Source organism: Python bivittatus, unplaced genomic scaffold (genome assembly GCF_059951505.1).
Source record: "Python bivittatus isolate LINGU-HERP-01145 unplaced genomic scaffold, Pbiv_v1 ctg000480_np1212, whole genome shotgun sequence".
Lineage (NCBI taxonomy): Eukaryota > Metazoa > Chordata > Lepidosauria > Squamata > Pythonidae > Python > Python bivittatus.
This window is the reverse complement of record NW_028277075.1, coordinates 32,848,765-32,867,012: the sequence shown is the minus strand read 5'-3', so window position 1 is coordinate 32,867,012 and position 18,248 is coordinate 32,848,765. Positions and strand designations below refer to the sequence as shown.

General features: G+C 37.5%; 1 protein-coding gene across 4 annotated transcripts in view; it reads right to left on the bottom strand.

The window, feature by feature from the left end:
• LRP4 (LDL receptor related protein 4) overlaps positions 1–18,248 on the bottom strand; it is a 107,688-nt gene that overhangs the window by 55,993 nt on the left and 33,447 nt on the right. For all 4 annotated transcript variants that reach the window (XM_088145701.1, XM_088145697.1, XM_088145698.1 and 1 more), the window contains exon 2: positions 4,373–4,522. In XM_088145701.1, the coding sequence (XP_088001827.1) occupies positions 4,373–4,522 (150 nt within the window). The remainder of the gene's footprint in view (positions 1–4,372; positions 4,523–18,248) is intronic.

Sequence of the window (18,248 nt, the reverse complement as noted above, 5' to 3'; positions counted from 1 at the left end):
TCATTATATACTGTTGGTTGCTCACTCCAACCTTTTGATTCTCTAAATAGTCTAGACGTCATGCCAAGTACCGCCCAGGACACTGAATTTCCATTTATATGTCAGAGTCACATAGGGACCATAAGGCATATATAATGAATGTCTCCAATCAGTGAGAAATCTCCTTTTAATAGACTATCTAGTGCTAATTCCAGTTTCTGGAAGGTCTGTCTAGTAGGCAAGGTTTCCTCATAATTTAGGCAAAGGTTCATGCTTGAAATTCCATCAAAGAATTACTTGCAACACCCAACGTGCAAGACTGAACTGGTTACATGTTTACTATTGTTCTTTTCTTCTGTTGGGGAAACCCCAAAATTATTATTTACAAAATCTCTACTTATTAAAGTGTTTGGAGCTAGTTCACTGCCATTCCAGATTTTTGAGGACTGGTTGCCGAAAAAGCCCTCAAATACAAAGGCTGCTAAGTATAAGATTATTTCCTATCCCCTACTTTTCTATACATATCTCTTCTTTCCTAGTTCACCTATTAGCACATCTAATTAATTTCTCTCTGTCATGCTATCATTCTCCTTTCCAGCTTTGAAGAGGTTATGCAAGTGGCCACCACATTCATTAATCCATTGTGTAGCAATGATGAATCTTAATTTCTAAACCCAAGGATGGATGAATCTTAATTTCTAAACACAAGGATGGATGCCACCTCAGTTTAGGACTGGCAGCTGCAGAAAAGTAGGCAGACCAATATAGAGCAGTTTCTCTCTAGTAGGAAGTAGCATTTCTTACAGGAGACCGGCAAGAGGATTTATCAGAGAAACCAAGCACTGCAAATGAGGTGTTTTGCTGTGGCTGAGATTAGTAGAGAGCTACATATACAGGGGTTTTAAAGAATCACTAGAGGAAACAGAATTTAAGGTTCATTAAAGAAAGCACAGCTAGGTGAATCTTATATAGCAGCACTTAAAGAGATTGTACTAAAAACACGACAGGGAACTGGCTGGGAGCCGCCAAAGTGAAAATTAAGTGATACCATCAAATGTATAACACCATGTCCAGCAGTGTGCTTCCTGCTCTTTGTGTCTGAGAATCCTCCTTGCTCATTTACTTCTACATAGTCCTTCCATAAAGTTGGTTTACATAATTATGTATATTCTTTCCAATGTAATTTCCTTGCCCTCTCTTTGCTCCTCCAAATTCAAAGTACTGTTTTCCCCTAACACCTTTTACATAAAAGAGTGGGCTTGTTCCTTCTCTTTACTGAACCTCACCCACCCATCCCTGGTCTTAAAAAGCAAGTCAGTTATTTGAACCATAACTTGAACCTGAGTGGAGGAAGAAAACATCTCAAGAGAAAATCAAGCTGATCCAGGGGTGGGAAGTGTTGGCAAAATGCTGGTATACTGGGGAGGTATACTGGGAAGCAGATACAAGGAACTTAGTTGACTTCAATTTTCTTATTTCAGTTTGTTCTTTTTCTTTGCCTTATATGCCTTCTGGAAAAGATAATTCTATTTTGCCCATGTACAATTGCTGTAATCTGATCTGAGCATGAAATTTCCCCTCAGGCTCTTCTGTATCCTTTTCTATTTCAAGCATCATCAGCTCTGCAAAGCTCTGTCTGCTCAGTTTGTATGGAGCTTCCCCATAACTGTTAAAACTGTCAGTCTAAAATTTCCCAATTTTAGACAACTGGAGCTTGCTGCAGGGCATCCCAAGGGGATGATTAAGGCACAGGGTTTTTGTTTTATTTTTTTACTGTTTTATGATTGTTTTATAGTTATTGGTTTTATTGTTGTTGTGAGCCACCCAGAGTTGTTCAAGATGGGCGGCCATATAAATCTTTTAAATAAAATAAATAAATAAATAAGAATAGTGGGAAAGGCTGTCTTTTTGAGGCAGGGAGTGGGGAAGATTCAGGGTTTTAAAGGGACCAAACAGAAACCCTCATCTTAGGGTTACAGTGGCTATACCCATTTTTTCTCCTTAACCCCCCCCCCAAAAAAAACCCTGGAAAAATCAGGTCAAAGTTGTGTGCGTATGTGCAGTTTTTAAGAAGTGAAGTAAGCATTCTAACAGCTCTGCAAGTACTGTTAAGACAATAATTTTGCCCCTTCAGTTCCAACAAATTACCCCTCCAATGCATTTTTAAAAAGCTAGAATTTTCAGCTGAGCTCATTCTGCAGTGCTCTAGAAGCTACATATAGGAGGCTGGAGGTCACATTCACAACCTACCAATTCCTAGCTTAGCACAATGTGTGAACTTAGCAGTTGTGTCTAGTAAACAAAATAGGGACAAACAAGTCATAGCATAAACCATTACATATGAATAAGATCACTGAAACAGGCAGGGTTACAGCCCTACTGCTTCAACGGTCCTTATTTCTTATCTAAGGCTAGGACACGTCCAATTTTTCCAGTAACCTAAACATTATATACAATTATCATTTCCATTTTAAAAAAAAGATCACAAAAACTGTTTTAAAAAGCAAAATATCCTCTCTTAGTTATTACGGCTCTGCAGTGCTTCATATTTGATTCCAGAATGGAGCTTCAGAGAACATGTGGGTACAAACACTGCATCATTCTTCTGTGTTCTGCAGCTGCCCTTTGTACCTCTTTGAAATCAAATATGAAGCATGCACAGACCTGCTGGTTATTTAAAAAATGATCAGGCCAAAGAAAAGGTCACTAAAAACATGCAAACACTTGAGGTTTACAACTCTCTTCACTAGATAAGATTTACAAAAGACTGATAAGGAAAGGAAAGGAAAGGAAAGGAAAGGAAAGGAAAGGAAAGGAAAGGAAAGGAAAGGAAAGGAAAGGAAAGGAAAGGAAAGGAAAGGAAAGGAAAGGAAAGGAAAGGATACTGTCATTGTAGCAAAACTATAATAAAGAGGATATCCCACTTTTCTCTGCATTCACTGTAATGAAGGTTCTTCAGCAGGTGGATGGTTTATTTGTAAATGTCAAATCTAGGAACTACATTTACTCCAAAAGAGAGTCTCTAAGGGAAACCCTCATTTTTCTACTTTCCTAAAATCCATTTAGATGGGAGAAAGTTGGAAATCCCAAGGCTGTGGTTTGGACTAAGCTTTTTTTTAAAAAAATCCTTTAAAAAGTCAGTAGCAAATAACTTCTAAATTTTTGCTAAGAAAGCAACATGGATGTACCTGGGTAGCCAATAGGAGCTGAGCCTAACCTAAGAGAAACTTCATTTGATTTATACCCCAACTTTATTTTGTACAGCTCAAGATGACATGCATAATGCTCCTTCCTCTTTACTTATTTTAAAGTGCAATCTTTAAAGAACACACATGCTTTTGCAAAGTATATATGAAATAAATGAGTATCTCACTTCTTTCATAATAGCCACCTCTTTAGATAACAGCTGTAATTTATCTGTCATTTCAGTAATGATACTTACTCAGTGCATATAGGGTTATGTGTTGTTGTTTTACAAAATAAAAATATGCATTTGGAGAAAACTTGGGAAAGAGGCTGCTCTTCAGTTTAATATGGTATAGGTTCTACCATCACAGGTATATATACTGTTTGGCCCCCATTTCAGTTTTTTTGGGGAGTTCAATTTTATCTATATATATCGCATGCAAAATCAGTTGTCAGACAATCCTACAAAAGTGACCATAGAAATAATTGCATAAATGACAAAGAAAATTAGCATCCAAGATCTGCCACCACTACTGGCTTCTTTCAGAAGGTATCACAGCAGTAGAAATGCTGAATACTGTCTCCTTCCTGACTCTCCTGTGGCCATGCTTCCCACTATGTCCTTCCTCTGTCTCCAATCCACTTTGTCTCCTCTCCCAATCTTCCTCATTCCCAACTTATGAGTGTATTTAAAAGTCTCCAAGATATCTATCAGCCATACTTTCTTCTACCACCAGCTGCAGTTGTAAACTGTCTGCAATTGCCAGTCAGCGAGGGGTGATCCCAGAATATGTAACAGATCAGAGTTGACTTCACAACTTACACTTATTTTATAATTATGTGATAGTGGAGGTGAGTCCCTATTAGGTCCTAAAGTAATGCAACACACACAAACACACACAATGCAAACTCTATTTTAGTTCTGTTAGCTCTATCTAAGGGGCACACAAGAGGATGTAACAAAACCCTGCCTCTCCTAGCTCCCAAGAAGGTCAAAGAAAGTGGTTGGAGAGTGGACGGGTTTCAGCATTTCATAATTTAGCAACATGCATTCATCTTCTGGACTCTAATAATAGACTTAAAGTGACCCTTTAGGAAAAATAAGCCACGTGCCTTTTTTTAAGTACCAAATACAAAAGCATAAAAACATTTGGAAGTCTTCTTCAGCCTCAATCCCTCCCTCCTAAATCATGGATTATTTTCTTACTGCAGCCGTCTTCATCACTGTGGTCCCCACAGTCATTGTCGCCATCGCACTGCCACTGAGCAGGGATACAGGTGCATTCACCAAAGGCACTAACAGCACAGGTGAAATGGTTGCGGCCACAGGAACATTCAGAGCTGCTGCTAGCTGCGCCTGCAGGAAGAAAATAATTGGCGTTACCTTAGAGAAGAGTCTAGAAAGATCAGGATACAGAAAAGCATTCATACAAAGCAGACTTGCAAAGTATTTTCCAATTTACAGTATGTCATACAGTATATTCTACTACAGCTAACTGGGTACAATAACTGAATGCAACCAAACTGAGCCTATGAGTGTGCATATTATCAGGAAATGCATCCACTGTGCTGAATAAACAAGTCGCATAATTAAATTTCTACTTTCAGACCAATATATGAATTAAAAATGTTATCCTATGAAAATTATATTTCTCTGAAGATTTGTGATGCAATTCTATGATTAAAAATTACAAAGTGTGGAGAAAAATATGTATACAGTATATCATTTATTAATTTTACCATGTTCATATGCACAAGAAGAAACTCCATCTTTAGCTATACATAGCAATATATGCAATTTGTGGTCATTTTATATGTTCTAATGATACTTTTATTTAATGCTTTTTGGTTATCTTTATGCCTTTGGGGCAGAAAGAAAAATGTAAATCAAACAAATAATTATTACCACACACACTTCTGCACAACAGCTAAACAGAAAGATAACATAAAAATCAGATGAAAATGTCCAGTCTTCAGATTCATTGTGTAATGTCACTTTACCTCTATTTCATAAACCAGCAGCATCCAGTGTGTGCCATTTCTTCATATTTCTGTCTTTTTTATAATCTCAAAGTAGCTCACAAAAATATAATAATATTCTACCTGCAATAGGAATTATATTTACTTTTTTTGTGGCGATACTTAGCTATATTACAGGAGAAAAGAAAGGAGAAAGAAGATAGTAGATTTGAGAAAGCCAAATTCCTTTCAAGTGAATGCTATCTCTAAAAACAGGACATGTGTTTTTGTACCAAAGGGTTTCAGAAATCTAGAAGATTCATGCCTCTGAATATGACTCCGTCTCCACCTTGCATTCCAACCCTGGTCAGCCGAGGAGATCCGGAAATGCTTTGGAAGTCAGGGCACCTGACTACTGGCACGCAAAGCAGTTATTTAGGGAATAAAATATACTCTTCTCATCATTGTATCAGAATGGCCCTGATGCTGTTAATAGTACTTCAGATTCTAAATCACAAATAGCCATGGGATCTCTTCTTTTACTGAGAAACATTTCTCTATTTTCAAGTTGGCAGAAGATAGGACAATAAGGAATGGTTATGAATCACTTCCCCTTTCTAAGAGTAGTAGTGGGCACGCACTTCAGGCTTGGATGCCTTGCATGTATGTGTGTGAGACAGAGGGAATCCCAAATCCTTCCAACCTGAATCTGCTGCAAAACTAGGAACTCAAATTGGTGGGACAAATGCTCAGCATTAAAAACAAGGAGCTGCAAAGCATATGCTCGGCCCAAGAATTTGTGATCACTCCCAGAACCAATCTCACAAATCCTTTCACACGCAATTATGCTCTTGGTTTTTCCCACAAGTATTCTTTTTCAGCAAAGCTTCTTAGTTGTTTCTATAGAGAGAAAATTAGGAGGCAGAAACACCTACAATATAATGCAAATACCCAGAATCTGCTCTGATCTACCTTCTAGTCATTCCCACTCTATTCCAAACATTGTTTTATAGGAAGTCCAGTTTTTTTCTTTCTCCCTCCCCTCGCCCGAGTCTCCAATTGCATGATTAATCAATTGCCTTTATAGTGAGGAAACATTGATTACAAGGCAGCGGGGTACTACTTGCCTTGGAGAACTGCCAAACAGCAACTATTTCTCTACTTCTCTCTTAAGAAACTGATTTGATCCTCAAGTGGCAATTCTTCAGTGAAAGAAAGTACAGTTAATCCTGTTTAAATGGAGGGATTTGTTGACCCGTTGTTTAAATAGAGAATTCTTCTGACAGAAACTAAGAAAGCCACTTTGCATTCATACATTCTATTATGGAAGAAACAGCACTCACTTAGAGAGGCCATCCAGTTGTGTTAACAGCAGAAGAGGCAGAATTAATTTCAGCTCGAGTCCTTCGGCTCCAGTTAGAATGAAAGCTTTACAGAGCAACACAACATACAGCTGTTTGCAGACACTCACCAATATTGTGCTCCATAATAGCTCTGGGAGATGGCCGGTGATTGTAATGTATACAGAGGAACAGGGCAAAACGTCTTAACTCATACTTTCTGAAATATTCCATGACAATATGAATTATCTGAAGCCAAATAATGTTAAAAATCAAGCTTCTTCCAAATTCAGCTATTGGGCCATTCATAAAATCTTAGACCGATATATTAATATCTGTTAGGCATATGTGATCATAAAAAAATAAAGTCTGAATTAATTCTGACAACAGATTAATTGCCTCCCTCGTTGCACCAATGGCTTGCTAGAGCCTTCAACACCTTTTTCTTCATCTTCACTGAATATAATGAGGCTTACACAGAAAACTTTGACACTGAGAAGTCTCCTTTTCATTCTCAAGAAGCCATGAATGATGTACCAGACAAATGCAGCAGGTTTGATTTACAAACACAAGGAAAAAAATACAAGTCTCTACAGGTCAGATAAGGTTTATGACTTGGGTAAGCACAAATACCAGCTATCACCCATCCTGTAAAGATTAACTGGAACCTGGGGAAAGTATTGGGGAAGTATGTTACTGCTATAAAAGAATGGAGCACAAAAGCAATAAATCTCAGAATAGTCAATTAAAGAGTGAAGAGGAAATGAAAAAGGATGGCTCCCAGAAATCTGCCTTGAAAGCAAGTAGCTGAAGTCATTTTTTTCTGACTCCTATTGAAAAATTCTGACAGTTTTCAACAATGGTTCTTATTTGTTGCTATACAGACAAACAACTAGGAACCAAAAATACCATCATTATAGTGCAAATTTTCAGAAGTCTACTCTGATCTATTTCCTGCCCACCCCTACTTTAGAAGCAAGAGAAAAGATCTTGCCTCTGAAGATCTAGAGCTAAGCATTAAGTATCAAATTTCTTTTGTTAAGGAAAACATTGTACAGAATTCATACTGAAAACAATGCGTTTCACACCTTACATTATATGCAAAGCAACAAAGGCCCACAAAACTGCAAAATAAGGTAATCTAATAAAATGAAATTAGGATTGAAATAATGCCCATTCATTAGGAAGCAAACTAACAGAAATATATGAAGAGAAAAATAAATATGTACACTTTCAACCTGATTCTGAAATGTCTCACTGAGTTCAACTGGACTTACTCCCAAATACTTAAGGTAAAGTTACGAGATTACTTAAAGGGAAACTGAGCTTCAGGAATCCTTCATTAAGTGATTTGCAGACACTTTTCCCAGAATAATTGCCAGTATTTCAAGCTGACAGCAGTCTGTTTACCTTCTCGGTCAGATGGAAGACATTGTTCTTATCTCCTGTCTCCCAGAAATCCTAGAGTGTTGTCACTTAATAGTTTTTAATACCCATCCAAGCATTGCTCTTTCCTATGTTTATTGGTAAAACACCTCTTGATATTCTACTCACAACTTATTTAAACCACTCCTATCTTTCTTTCCTGGCTCTTTGCTTCCATCATCCCTCTCCTTCAAACAAATCAGAAGGCTAAGACTAATCCCCTTTCCCACTACTAGAATTGTGATATTCCTTTCTTCAAGCCTCTACACCAGTGTTTCTCAACCTTGGCAACTTTAAGGCCTGTGGGATTCAACTCCCAGAATTCCCCAGCCAGCAAGGCTAGCTGGGGAATTCTAGGAGTAGAAGTCCACAGGCCTTAAAGTTGCCAAAGCTGAGAAACACTGCTCTACACTGATCCCAGAAAAGTTCTCGATAGCATTATTTTCTGTACTTCACACTTGAACTATCAGTTAAATTTATTGATGTAGTGGTTTATCACAACTTTCCCAATGAGGTAGCCTTTGGGTATGTTGCCCATGCTGGTGGGATTTCAAGTAACTGTTGTTCAATCAATTTATAGGGGACCAGGTTGGGGGAAGCTAAAGTAAAGATATCATTCATCCAGAATTCAGTAGAATCTGTGTAGTAAAGTTGGTCCTATATAAGAATATGTACTGATTTTAAAAAGAAATCTTAACAGCATAGTTGTATGAATCATCTTGTTCTTGGAGAAAAGGTTAAGCTGCACAGCTCTATGCTTTTAAAATATATTCAAGATCAGGACCTCTAAAGATAGTTTAGACAAAAATCCTGGTTTTAAGATCTAAACTGCTCTTAGCTAGCTGGTTTGTTGGGATAGTCAGTTGATGAAAGATAGACTTTTTGACCATTGGTGACTGGACAGGCATCATCTTTATGTAAATTTCAATTAATAGCTATTGAGCTTCCAATGCATTCCAAAAGAGTCCTTGATGATACCCACTCTCCCCTTTCTTACCTGAAGCCACAACAATCTGCCAAAACTCTGATATTTTGATACTTCCATGGCACTAGCTTCAATCCATCCCCTTAGTATAATATATCATAACTACATACCTGTCCTAATCCACAGAGGTCAGATTCATCCTCATTGCTCAATTTGTTGTAGACAGGATATAGAGTTCCAGGTGGTAGAGACGCTATGCTTCCTGTTCTTGACAAATGCATTTCCTAATATTAGAAGTGTATATGGGTACGTTCTAAAATTTCATCTTAAATGTAGTCTCACAATATCACATTGCAAGCTACCTAGTAACTCTCCAGTAGAGGGGGGGGGGAACACAACACATTTAATCTTCAGATGGTATTTTATGTTTATTTTTTGAGCTTTAGATGAGAATGCATCTCTAAAACCAATATTTCTCAGGGCACAAATTCCCTACAAAGAATGGTTTGGGGACTTTTTAGCTCATTCAAACAATGAATGAGGAATGATGAATATATGTAAAATGATAAAAATATGGAAGAAAGGATATTTTTAATAGTAATTATATTAAAGATTATAATTACAACAGTAAAACTAATATAAACTAAAAAAAGAGTAGAAGGTGAAGAAAAGAAGAAAAAAAGAAAAAGAGAAAGAGAAAAAGAGAAAGTAAACTAAGAATATAGCAAAGAAAAAGAAAATAAAAATATAAAGAAGTGACTTCCCATCTTTATCACAAGTATAAACAATTTTAGTAACTCATAACCTCCTCTTAATATACAACAAATGCTCTCTTCTTCCCATATCCCATCTCTCATCTATAAAGAAATCCATAAAGCATTGTCACTTCAGTCAGGGTGTCAGCAAAAGTCCATTACGTGTCACCAGAAATAACAACATATTTATTTTAACCTTGATCAAATAAACCAACTTTATATTCCTTCCTTTTACTTCTAACAATCTTAATCTTTAATCCATTCAAATAATGTCATAGAACTTGATTTCTTTTCATTTTTCTTTGTCCCTTCTCATAAGATTGTTCAAAACTTTAATAAGCCTCTTTTGTAAGTCCAATATAGGAAACTTATCCAGGTCACTTCCCTTGGTTTATTATTTGTATATTGTTTTTATATCCCTCTTAATTATTATGACATCGGCCAGGGATATTATACGTGAAAGTTTTCCTCCCTCTTTCAAAATATTCAGGATCATTGAAATAAAACAAATAGTGGGACACTCAGAACAGAAAAAGGTAGTATTCCTTGCATGTCTGTAGTTAATCTATTAAATTTACCACTATTATTTCAAGGTGACTTGGCCTTTAAAGGGTATTAGACAAATGCAAAGACAGGGAACTAGATATCAATGAATGATAATAGTTTGGTATTAACTCTTGTTTCATAGGTTGTATGTCTCTCAGGGGCACTTGCTGGGGAACATGCAAAATGCATGGTGATATAAATATATGCAAATATATATTTTAGCTTCCTGCTAAAAATTCCAGTAAACATGCAATGGGCTTTCCTTAAATCAACTAAAAATTACTGAAAGAGAACTTTTTTGTCTCCCACTGAACGAAGGCACATGGTCCATATCATTGGCATCAGAATTAAATCAAGTAGCCAGGGTCCCTTTACATACAGGTTCTTCAGCTTAAGGATTAGTAACAAATAAAAGTTAGGGGCAACCAAAGATGTCCCCAGGGATGGGGCAAATATCAAAAGCAGTGTTGTACCATAAGTTCCGCCCCTTTTGTATATGCACTGTGACATGCATAAACATATGAAAGGGGCAGAGCTTGCATTGCAACACTGCTTTTATCCTTTGGACAAGAGCATCGAATTCTGCAGGAGGAGCCCATCTGACAGAAAGAACTCTCAATCTGCCATTCAAGGGAAAACCATTCATCCATCTTCATTTTTCCTGACCTGTATGAAACTGATGTTATGTGTTTCTGCAGAATTTTCAAAATCTGTGCAGTTCAAGGACCCTCCAAAAGCCAAAGGGTTGAAAACAGCTATTATAACTCTTACCTGCATTTCCCTAGGAATCTACTCTTAAATCAAGCAGTTCATAACTGATCTCTCTCACTCCTGTGCCTGACAACATTCTATAGGTACAAGTTTTAGCACTCTGTTTCACATTATTAGTAACCAACTTCCTTAAGATCTGATTAGCTTGCATCAAGTATGTTGATTAGCTCTGTTTAGAACTAGTTCATACTAAAGGGTCTGGTCTCTGCCATATATCCAGAGGCCAGTGAGTTTGCAATATTTGCAATTTAGCAGTGTGGAAGGTTCAATATTCCCTTCTCTTTCTATTTATGTTCCTAAACTACCCTCCCACAATATGTTAAAATATGTGTTTATACCAACTCCTCTTCTGTGCTATTAGGCTAAGAATCCTATTCACTAATGGGGCTATAATTTTCCAGCCCTAGAGCATGGGAAGGAAATAAGAGTTTGTTTCTACATCAGATTTCTGAGGACTGTAATCTGACTCTTTTCAGGACTGTGGTGTGATTTGCAGAATTTGAACCAGAACTCTTCTGTTAAAGCAGATTTCCCCAAAGTGACACACTCCAGATGTGTTGGACCACAACCCCATCATCTTCAACTTCCTCAGCTAATGACTTGGGAGGGAAGCAGTTGCAGTCCAACGTATCAGAATGGCACCAACCTGGGAAGCACTTTATGAAAAGGTCAGCAAATGAGTTACTTTGGTGTAATCTTTTCCTTGTAATAGTGGACCATCTATGCAATGCAGCTTCCCTGTCACTATTTGATGTTCCACCAGAGGCTGGGAAAGCAAGCCACAGCAGCTTAGTTTTGCAAAAGAAGGTCTCTAGGGAAGGAGAAGATGGTAAATGTGGCTTTGTGGCAAGAATGAGGTAGAAACTTCTATTCTGCAATCCATAAGCAGAGAAGCTTCAAAAGCAGAACCACAAGATAAATGTAGCTATCTTGGGAGAAAGACAACTTTTTAAACACGTAACAAAAACACATATAGTATTAGGTTTCCCTCAGAGAATGAGCAAAATAGGAAGACTTATTAACTGCCAGACTGAGCTGACTATGGCAGAACTAGACCAAGCTCATCAAGTAAGGAGTACCATACAACCACAATGTCATCACAGATCCCCCACTGCTTACCAGAAAACTAAAAGAAATTCAGACTTGAAAGTAAAAGGAACCTTGGCCATTATTTTACGGGATGAGGGAAAACCAACAATGATAAATACTTTTTATGGGTTCATATGGGGCTAGACATTTCCAGTAGTGTTGCCAGAAGGAAAACAAGATGTTCAGTGGTGAAGTTACAACAGAGCAGCCATCCAAGCAGGAAAGTTGACCCTGTACAGCCCACCCACATCTCGCGTACTTTCAAAGAGGTTCATGAACTGTTGTGTTTCAGCTCTTGCTATTCTTGTGCTTCAGCCTCCTCTACTGAAAAGGAATTTCCTTAGCTTCTTAAGAACAAAAACTCTCTCTAACCCTTCCCAAGATCTGGTTGTTGGACCTATTCATTTGTCAGCTTATAATCAATTCCTATACTTAGTAGTAAGATTTCATCTGTAAGTTGGAGTTACCAAGACTATGACCTTAATGAAAGCCAAAGCAAGAGACCAGGGAGAAAACAAACTACTTCAGCAATTGCAATTCTCTACCAGAAATTATCTAGGTTTATTTTGTGCTTTATTACTTCAGAGGCAATGAACCACCAATTGCCTGATACACATCAGCAAGTATTAGATATTCATCACTTAACTTCAATGCATACGCTACACTTGTTGATTTATTACTTCACTCCAGACTCCAGAATAGAGCTAGACACTGAAAGAAGGCATTTTTCAGTTGGTTCCAAATGTAAGTCACAATGTAATTTTTCTTTCTCTCTATCCTCATTCATCTCATCTGCCACTAGACCAGCTTTGGCCAACAAACTGCTGATTGAATATGTGGAAATTACAATTCCCAGAATTTCCAACCAGCATGGCCACTGACCAGGCTGACCAAGATGTGGCATCTGGAATCTATATCTCAAACACAATGAAGGGCACCAAGTTGGGGAAGGTTGCATTAGACACATCATTAAGCAAACCCTATGGAAACCAATTTAGTGTCACGCTTATGTGCCAGGATTTCCGTTCTTCAACTCAGGAAATAAAAATAAAGCCTTATGCTCCACTTCAGCAATCAAAGTGCAGCCCTTCTCTCTCACTCCCCCATCCATCTCTGCCCTGAACGAAGTGCAATTGGTATTCTGTGTTACCAAAAAACAAAGCCCAGTTAGACTCTAGGGACATTTGATGTAGGTACTAGTTTTTAGATTACTCAAAAGTCTAATCTTAAGTAGGAAAAGCCAACTCCAAAGCAACTATTGACACTGGAATTAGATTGCCAGGCTCTTGGCAGAATCCCAAAACTTAAATGCTACTGTTATTCAGAGTTCTGAATTAGTTTTGGATTTGGGAAGTTTGTGTTGACCAAGAGCCAAAAGTAACAAGAAGACTGGAGAGAAATTTGTCAAATGTTGATAAAACCATAGAAGGAAAAAGTCAGCGATGCTACCAAGAAATGCAAAGAAATTTAAAATATGCACAATAGAAAAGAGAGAACTTGAGGAAAACCTTTAATCTAAATGGGAAAGTATTGTTCTTTACAGAGATAGCTGTGGCAGACCCACCAGACCAACTTTCTCCAACCTGATCTCATCTACTTGTACTGAATTACAGTTTCCTTATCACATAGCAATTAGCCATGTTGGCTTGCAAGCTGCAAACTAACCCGTCTGCAGGGTATCAATTTGGGAAAGGTTGGCTGGGACAAATGAACCTCATTCGAATATGCACATTCTTCTGAGAACCTGGGAAACAGTGGCTTTTTGATTCATTAAAAAAAAAAGTACTATGTCCCACAGTGTGTTCCAGCTGAAAACACTGCACCAACTTCATTGCAACAGTCAGCTCTAGAATTTGGTTGTGTGTACAGAATGCATCATTTAAAAAAGGGGGGGAGGGAGATGTGCATAAAATTATACAGCGCTTATTCTAGATGAATATAATATATACAGTGCAAGACACAGAATTCAAGTTTTTCATGGCCAGACATCAGAACACGTTGTTACAAAACAATCTTTGTGTACTCACATACAGATTATACCCAGCATTGATATTTCTTCTTATTAGATGGATTGACTCAGACTCCAGAGAACCCCCTTATCCTTGAACTAGTTTAATGAATGCATCAAAGTACAAATTCTAACTCCCAGCAAAGAGTTAGTGGCAATTACATGTACACACATCCAAGTATGTAGACCAAGTTGCCACATCCCTATGTACCTACAACTGTTGTACAAAATTCAGCTGATCTTTTAGCACTGCTCACCTGCAGCTACATACATTGTTTAGTTGGGGAAAACAATGAACAGAAAGAAACATAAAATATCCTTACAGGAGATCCTCAAATATACACAGTGTTTTCTGTACTTCAGTGTTCCTGGAATCCTGCAGCAATTTAATTTTGCAACTGGTGAAATTTAGGAACAAAAAGCTACAGTAGCAATCAAGTAACAAGAATAATGAGAGAGAGAGTAGGATGGCATGATGGTTGGATGACAGCAATTTCAAAGCTTTAATGCCACGTGGTGAGCAAATAATGCATGATTCATTCTATTGCAGCTTAAGGACAGGGTTCTCTTTTTTGTGTGTGTTCAGCATAAGCTGTTTGGCTTTAACAAGCAAAAATGGAGCAGAAACATCCACTCCAGTAAAAATCAGCCTCAGCCAGTCTGGGAACTCTTCAGATGTACGGCAGAATTCTCAGCAATGATCGTGCTAGTTGAGAATTCTAGGCATTGTTGAAGAAAGTTGGGATAAACTAAGACTCTAGGAAATAGATGAATAGCAAGTATCAGATTCCACGGTTAAGATTTTTAAAACCTATCCCACACAAATATAATTAGCAATGTATATTAACATTTCTTATATGTACATTATTATTTATTGAATGCTTTCTATAACTGCTCAAAGTACTTCACGTACCTTAATCTTTTCAAAAATTTAGGAAGGTGGCCCACTATCATCATAAAATAGTGACAAAGACTAAAGATCTGGAGGATTTTTAGCTCCTCTCATATGTTCTTAACCTGCATGCTAGAACCCTCCAATAGCTTTAATCAAATAGCATTATTTAGTGGATTGATTGATTGATTGATTGATTCAATGGATTTATATGGCCACCAATCTCACATACATGACTCTGGGCAGCTAACAGTATTAAAAATGATAAAAACATATACAAAAAGTATAAAACCCATAGCAGTCATAAAGAAAATTACAAAGCCACAATTGAACACTCAACCAAGCAACAGGCTCTGTCCCACACCCAGGGCCCTGGGCTCAAGCACAGAGCCACATCTTCAAGGCCTTATAGAAGGCCAACAGGGATGGGGTGAATCTGATCTCTGGAGGGATGATATTCCAGAGGGCATGTGCCACAACAGAAAAAGCTCTCCTCCTGGGTCCCACCAACTGACACTCCTTAGCCAACAGGACCCAGAACATGCCCCTTCTACCGGACCAGATGGGATGGGTAGAAACAACCAGGGAGAAATGGGCCCATAAGTAACCCGGCCCCAAGCCATGAAGGGGTTTAAAGGCGACTACCAGCATCTTGAATTGCATCCAGAATTATGACAGGCAATACCCTCCTATTTAAGGTCAGATCACAGTGGAAAGGCTTTCCATTTCAGCAGGAAGACTTTTTACATAAACCAGAAGTAGGAATTTTTTTTCTTAAAAAATATTCAAAGTTCATGGACCACCAGTCCACTTGCTATGTTGCCCCTTATTTGAAATCACATGTAGTTCTGGATTCTATGTTAAATAGGCAATCAAATATACCTATATAGTTTATGATGAAGGCATTCCTTCAATTTTTGCTCCTTTCCCTGCTTGAAAACAAGAGTCATTAATGGACTGCTATCTATATGACCTCAATGAGGAACAATCAGCAGCCCCCTCTTCCTAGCAGAAACATGCAATATCTCCCATTTCAAAAGCATGTGTCTATACTTATAATTTCCCATCCTCCTCAAATGTGCACTGGACAATGTACAAACCCAGTAAGAATATTCCTGAAGACATATAAAGGACCTTTGTTCTCCTTCCAATTGTGTCTTACGGAAATATTTCCAAGCCAGTGGTCACTCATGTGTAAGTGTGAGGGAGTCCTTCGCAAGGCCTAAGGAAGTGCCAAATAGCTGGGGAAAGGTTTCCTCTCATTAAAGTACTCCCACCCCCAGCTGTATTTTCATTCTGAAAACTGGACACTCTTAAGGAGGGGAGGGAGGGAGAAGGACAAGCATGGCTTCTCCCCAAACCTTCTTCACAGCACACACACCCTCCCCTTTTCACAGGGCTCTAGTGGCTTTAACACATTAAACAAGCGAGGGAGCAGAGGGCATGGATCAGGCAGTCTCCAGACATAGTGGCAGTTCACTAACGAACTGTTCAGACACAACAGAAAGACAAATAAAACAAACGGGAGAGAGACACGGACAAGCAAGCTCCTCACTCCTATTCTAGCTATCATTTTTCTCATTCAGATGAAGACTGAAACAATTCAGACTCCTCAAGCTTAACTACCCTTTCCCAAGAATCTGTAAATGCCCCAATGTTTTACTTACAGTAGAAGGAAACACTATGACCCCAGCATTATTCAGGATTGGCAAATAAATGCACAGACAACAATTTGGGTGAAAAGCTAGAACAAGTAGATGAATTTGCACCTTCATGTTTCCTAAAGCCAGGGGCAAGAATGGAGGAATTTTAAGACATGCCAATACTGCTAGAAAGGCGGTGGGTAGCATATGGTCTGTTGTGAGAAATCGGTTGAAAGAAGAGAAAGTGGCTGTGTATAAGAGTATGCGTTTGCCCACTTTGTTATATGAAAGAGTTGGATATGTCAACAGAATCATAAAAGTTTAATGCAGTTGTTCTGGGGTACATATATTAAGAACTGTGTGGTAAAACAAGAAGAAAGAGGATCAAGAATGTAGGGGTGCCAAATGAATCAGTTGAATTCAATTCAATGAATTCAAATAGCTACATTTCTTTTTTATTTCTTTTTTATTATTGAGGAGAAAAAAACACATAGAAAGTGCTTTAACAAAAAAGTGACAGAAATCCAACAAAGAAAAAGAAACATGTTATTTATTTGTTTATTTAGTTATTTTTCAAATTTATATATGCCACCCATCTCACTATACAAGTGGCTGTAGAGATTATTTTTATCATTACAGATAAAAAACTAGAAAATCCTAGAAAAAATAAAAAGGTTAAAAAACTATAAAAGGTTAAAATTAAGCTAAAAAGTTAAGACTACAGTGCAAACTAAAAAAGCAGAGACAGCATCCTCAGGCTACCAGCCACCCCCAGTGCTGTGAGTGTTAACCCCCAGTGTTAGAGGTGCCTATATTGTCTAGACAATGGGAGAGTATTTTAACTTCTATAGCAAGAGTGTCAATGGATCTCAAATAACAACTTATACAACAAAAAATAATATTTAGAATTTATTGGACTCGATTATGTTTTTATAGAACAGGATTGTCAAAAACAGCATTTTATTGGAGATGTAAGAAGGATAATGCTTCTTTAAAGCATATGTTTCTACAATGTCCTATACTTACCAAGTTTTGGGAGAAAGTAGTGGACTATATAAATATGATTGTGCGACAAAAGCTAAAATTTTTAGAGGATAATATTCTTTTGAACTATATATCTAGTACATGGAACTTGACAACTGGACAATGTAAATGGATTCTCCATGCCCTTACTATGGCCAAAAGACTGATATTGCAGCATTGAAAAGATAAATGTATGGCCCCATTTATTCAATGGATTGAAGACCTGATTACACTTGCCACCTATGAGTGGATTGCCTATAGACGTAGACTTTGTATGGACATGTATAATGAAATATGGGACTCATTTATACAAAATATACTAGGTTAAAAAAAAACATGATAGTCATGTAAATGTATTAGAAATATATACATATCTGAATAATATTTGCATTAGATAAGTATATACAAAATTGTAATTGTTTACTGTTAAAATGACATTAACTTTTTTTTTCTTTGTTGCATTTCTTTTACTTTTTTGCTAAATAAATACATTTCTTTGGCTTATTGTATCTTACTCCTTTTCTGAACACCGCATAACACTGCTTATCCTGAAAGGGAATAGCATGATGGGTATATATTTATTTTATGTATTTATTAAATCAATTTATATAGCCACCCATCTCACCATAGGCGACTCTGGGCAGCGTACAACAAAGCTAAACACAGTAAGATACATTAAAAAATATGTATACAAAAATACATATACG